At 34.5% G+C, this 5,238-nt stretch overlaps 1 protein-coding gene across 1 annotated transcript; it reads left to right on the top strand.

Moving 5' to 3' along the window:
- The first annotated feature begins 769 nt into the window (after positions 1-769).
- Positions 770-2,215, top strand: LOC118736215 (piggyBac transposable element-derived protein 4-like). Its single transcript, XM_036466303.1, has one exon. It carries the CDS (start codon positions 770-772, stop codon positions 2,213-2,215), a length of 1,446 nt encoding a protein of 481 aa, XP_036322196.1.
- The last annotated feature ends 3,023 nt before the right edge of the window (positions 2,216-5,238 follow it).

The following is a 5,238-nucleotide window of genomic DNA, read 5'->3' as shown; positions in this document are numbered from 1 at the left end:
CAATCGAAAGAAATTTTGTTATCACACCTCGTTATGCAAACTTCTAAAAAGTTGATATTGTAATCTTTTTCTAGCTCGAATGTGAATTGCAGACGGGAATGGAAATTATTGAAAGTATTAAGAGTTTCATCAAGTTTATTCTTAGGGACAGCGGTGATAATATCATCAACGTATCTATAGTAAAAGGGTACCTCAAAGCTCAACTTATCGAGGCAGGAAACTTCTAAGTCCTGCATAACTAGATCCGCTAAAATAGGGGATATTGGACTCCCCATCGGAGTACCAAAGATTTGCTCATAGTAGAGGTTGTTGAATTTGAAAACCGTGGAATCCATTAAGAGTTCAATGCACTGTTTCAACTCTCCAAAAGGGATCTTAGCGTTATTTAACCCTGCAGTAGTCGCGCGGTCTACATATGTAATCCACCATAGTTAAATTTCATATTTCTTGAAAATGGTGCATCGATTTTATCGGAGATTTTTGCTACTTGTAACTAACAAATAGAGAGTCACTCTCAGTGTTCCGCTGTTAATTGTTGCGTGCAGTTGTGTCGCTAGAGGTTCCTGAAACTCATGGTCTACGTATGTATGCCGCGCGACCGATTACGTAAGTATTTTAAATTAGGTTTTATGCTAATAGCTAGTTATACTTTGTAAAGAAAAGTGGATTTTGGGCATACTTTTTTATTTTAAAATTTTGTGGAACTTTTCTGATAATATTTACATATGTACGCTACTCGTACATATAAATTTCTTTGGGTTTGAAGATCATGGCAAATAGGACAGAAAATCAGATTGCAGCGTGGTTGGACGAAATTGAAAGTGATGAATTTGATGACGATTTATCAAGTTTAGAAGACGAAGAGGATTTTATTGGAGAGGAGTGGTCTGACACAGAATCCGAGCAAGAGCAAGACGTGTGTAATCAAGTATCTGACTACGATAATGAGCCCCCTCAGCGAGACAGACGTGGAGAAATTTATCTAGGCGTTGATAATACTGTGTGGACAAAGAATGCCCCTGCTAATAGGGGTAGAACAAGAAGGCATAATATTGTGTTCAAGCCCCCGGGTCCTAAAGGAATCGCTCGGCAAAAAACCAAACCCGAGGACTGTATGTCACTTTTTTTAGACGATAATATAATTGGTCTCATTATAAAATATACTAATATAAAAATTGAAAGTATTAAGACTAAATATGCACGTGAAAGGGATGCCAAATCAACAGATGAAATTGAAATCAAAGGATTTTTAGGAATTTTACTAATGGCTGGTGCTTTAAAGGTAAGCCGTTCCAGTACAAGTCAAATATTTGATAACGAAAAACACACTGGAATAGATTCAATATATTTGACCATGTCTGAACAACGATTTAAGTTCCTTCTTAGAGTTATACGATTTGATGATATTACTGAACGTCAAGATCGTGCAAGCATCGATAAACTAGCGCCTATTCGCGAAATATTTGATTTGGTTCTTGGAAATTTTCAAAGGTATTTTACACCAAGTGCTGAAATGACTTTGGACGAACAACTCTTGTCCTTCAGAGGGCGTTGTTCATTTCGGCAGTATATTCCAAGTAAACCTGCTAAGTATGGACTGAAAGTTTTTGCACTTGTAGATGTTCATTACCCATACACCTATAACTTAGAAATTTACGCCGGCCAACAACCCGAAGGTCCATTTCGGTTAAGCAACGAGAGATTTGATATAGTGATGAGAATGGTGCAACCAATTTTGAATAGACATAGCAATATTACTATGGACAATTGGTTTTCCTCTCTGAAAATTGCAAAGCAATTATTTGATAATGGAACTACAATGGTTGCTACCGTTCGCAAAGATAAAAGAGAAGTTCCCCGGGAATTTAGAATAGCTAGAGGCAATCCAATATGCTCCTCAAAATTTGGATTCCACTCTCCATGTACTCTGGTTTCTTATGTACCAAAAGCCAACAAAGTGGTAATAGCCATGTCTACAATGCACAACGATACAGCGATTGATTCTGACACCGGAGATCAACGAAAGCCGGAAATAATAACATACTATAATCGCACTAAAAATGGCGTTGACCTGGTTGACAAGATGTGTTCCCTTTATGACGTATCTAGGAATTCGAGAAGGTGGCCGCTGACTAAGTTCTATAATCTTGTAAACCTCAGTGCTCTCAACGCATTATGCATTTACACTGCAAACAGTAACTATGAATCTGTCTGACTTGGCTTTGTCTTGGATGAAACCACTGGCTCAGCAAAGGTTAACACTTACCACGCTTCCTAGAACACTGACATTTAAAATAAAAGACTTCCTGAATCTTCCACAAGCCGTAACTCATCAAGGTCCAACGCACAATAACTACGTCGGTCGTTGCTACGATTGTGGAAGGGCCCGTAATAAAAGCACCCGTAAAGTGTGTAACGCTTGCAATAAACACATTTGTCCTGATCATTCCAAGACTGTATGTTTGTCATGTTTCGAAAACAATTAAAACATATCAATAATCTTGTGGTTATGTTATATATATTTTATACTTTTGTGAAGTATCTTAATTTTAAGTTAAAAAATGAAGTTTGGGTATTTATTTATTTTATGTAAGAACAGAAAGTTTATTTATGTTATTTTTGATTAATATTAATAAATTAAACAATAATAAGAATATTTAAAACAAAAGCAATGGAAGAATTAAATATTTATATATTGTGTTTTTAATTTTAAAATGGATTACATATGTAGACCGCGCGACCAATTACGTCAGTTTTAGGGGCGCGACTACTGTAGGGTTAAATAATTCCGTCTAGAGTTGATTGCATTTAATACCAGTTCTTTTGGTACGTTTTTGAACAAAGCAGTAACATCCAAAGAGATCAGAATGTATTCGTCTGGAATAGAAATATTTTTAATTTTGTTAAGTAAATCTATGCTATCTTTAACATAGCTTGACGGTTTAGGCAAACTATTAGATAAAATGTCTTGAACAAATCTGGCTACTTTATAAGTCGGGCTTCCTATGCTAGAGACAATAATTCTTAGTGGCCAATTATTCTTGTGAACTTTTGGTAATCCATAACTTCTTGGAATGGAGCCGTCGGTTTCCAAAAGTTTCAAATACATATTTTTATCAATGTATCCCTTCAGAAGCCAACGCTTCAAGAAGCCTTTAACCTGTTCTCTAATCTTGTTAATCGGGTTTTTACTAATTCTCCTATACGTCAACTCATCGGATAGCGCCAAGTTCATTTTATTGAAATAATTAGAAGTTTGCATAACGAGGTGTGATAACAAAATTTCTTTCGATTGGTACCACAAACCCACTACCTCGTTCCGCTATATTGATTTTTACTCGTCACATCCATTGAGCCAGAAAGTGGGAGTTGTTTCTATGCTTGTTGATAAAGCGACTAAGTTGGCGGATCATAAACACCACCAAAAAAATTTAAAATTTGTTGATAAGGTCTTACTAGCGAATCGTTACCCTCATAAGTTTATCAAGTTCTATGTTAGGAAACGCTTACATAAGAACAATAGTGATAATTTAGATAGAAACCTACAGTATCAGAATAACCGGACGGAAAATTTAATGGTGCTTCCGTATATTGAAGGGTTCTCAAAAACAGTGAACAAAATCAATAAGAAATATAATTTCAAAACTATTTTTTCTGTTAACAATAGGGTTAATGATAAATTTGTTAAAAAGTTGAAAGACCCTTTAGAAAAAGATCAGACCCAAGGGGTGGTATACAAGATAAACTGCAAAGAATGTGATAGTAACTACGTTGGCCAAACTAAGCGAAAGCTAGTGACCCGCATTAATGAACATCGAAAAGACATTAACAAGTTAAATCCAACCTCTATGACTACAGTACATAAAGTTAACACAGATCATGATTTTGATTGGGAACAGGTCAAAATTTTGGATAGGGAGAAGCATTGGAACAAACTTAATATTTCTGAGATGATTCACATAAAGATTAGTAAAAATACATTGAACCGACAAAGGGATACGGAAAATTTGAACCCTATTTATAATAAACTCCTTACCAATATTCGGTGTTAATTAGTTTACATTTCTCATCGACAACATAAGTTTAGGTATTAGGCGCACAGAAAAGATTGCGCAAAAACGGCACAGCTGTTTACTTTTCTCTTTGTGCTGTATAGTTGGTGTTTTTTGCATTGCTGAACTATGATACATACTTGTATGTATCAATATTGCATGCTTGCATTCTTAATTGTTGATATATCACGGTTGACGCTCTAGTTAGGGACAGAGATAGTATACACACTTATTGTTGTTGTTGTTTTGCTGCCCTTGACTAGTCTAATGTGCTTTTGTTTGGCGTTTAGTTTAATCTTTCTGTTTTTATGTTTGATGCTTCTCTCGCTTCATATATACATATGTACCTGCTCGTCTTGTTGTAACGAATAGAACTTATAAAACTTTGACATTTGAGTCAATAATTCGCTCGCTGTTCGTTGGAATAATTTCAATTTTTAAATTTATTATGCCGGAAGATTTACAATTGTTACGTTCTACTCCCATAAGAAGTAAGCCTTTTGCTTTTTGCGTGTTTTATATAGAATGGAATATTGTGTGTATAAATTTGTATTAATTGTTTTTATAGACAGGGTAAACATACCGCCAATTTGACCAAGTTGCGGATACATATATGTGTGTATAATACGATGGACAATCCATGGTTCCGCAGCTTAATTTGCGCTAAACACACATATATATATTAGCACAGATTTTTGTAAGTACTCTATGGCTGATAAATATTAGTGTTATGTGACTAATTTTTTACCTGTTTTAGTATAATTCTGATGAGGGTGCAATATTAGCACCGAAAGCTAAAGAAATAAATTGACATAATACTTATCAATTTGGCTCGTAGATATCGTCTTTGGTTTTATCTAAATTGACATTTATCTAAATTTAAACGCTTCTATAACCAAAACTATTTCTGTAATCATCACTTATTTATACAACACCAATGTAAAGGAAAACAAATGTTTATTCCGAAATACTTAACGGAATGTCCTAGAAAACATGACTTTTGCTTATATCTCGAAAAAATTTTTTTTTAATTAAATGGATGTTAAAATAAATTTAAAGTAGAGTTACTATATACTAGTTTCGTTTTTAGATTTTTCTTTAATACGTTTTCTAAGTAAAGAAATACCACTTATCTGCACTTTTCTGCGGGCAATCTTTTCACACTACATTAGCCAAATAACTAAGT

The sequence above is a fragment of the Rhagoletis pomonella genome, unplaced genomic scaffold, assembly GCF_013731165.1.
Source record: "Rhagoletis pomonella isolate Grant_MI unplaced genomic scaffold, Rhpom_1.0 Rhpom_scaffold_00003, whole genome shotgun sequence".
NCBI classification, from domain to species: Eukaryota; Metazoa; Arthropoda; class Insecta; order Diptera; family Tephritidae; genus Rhagoletis; species Rhagoletis pomonella.
Note: the sequence above shows the minus strand (reverse complement) of the source record. Positions and strands in the feature narration are given on the sequence as shown.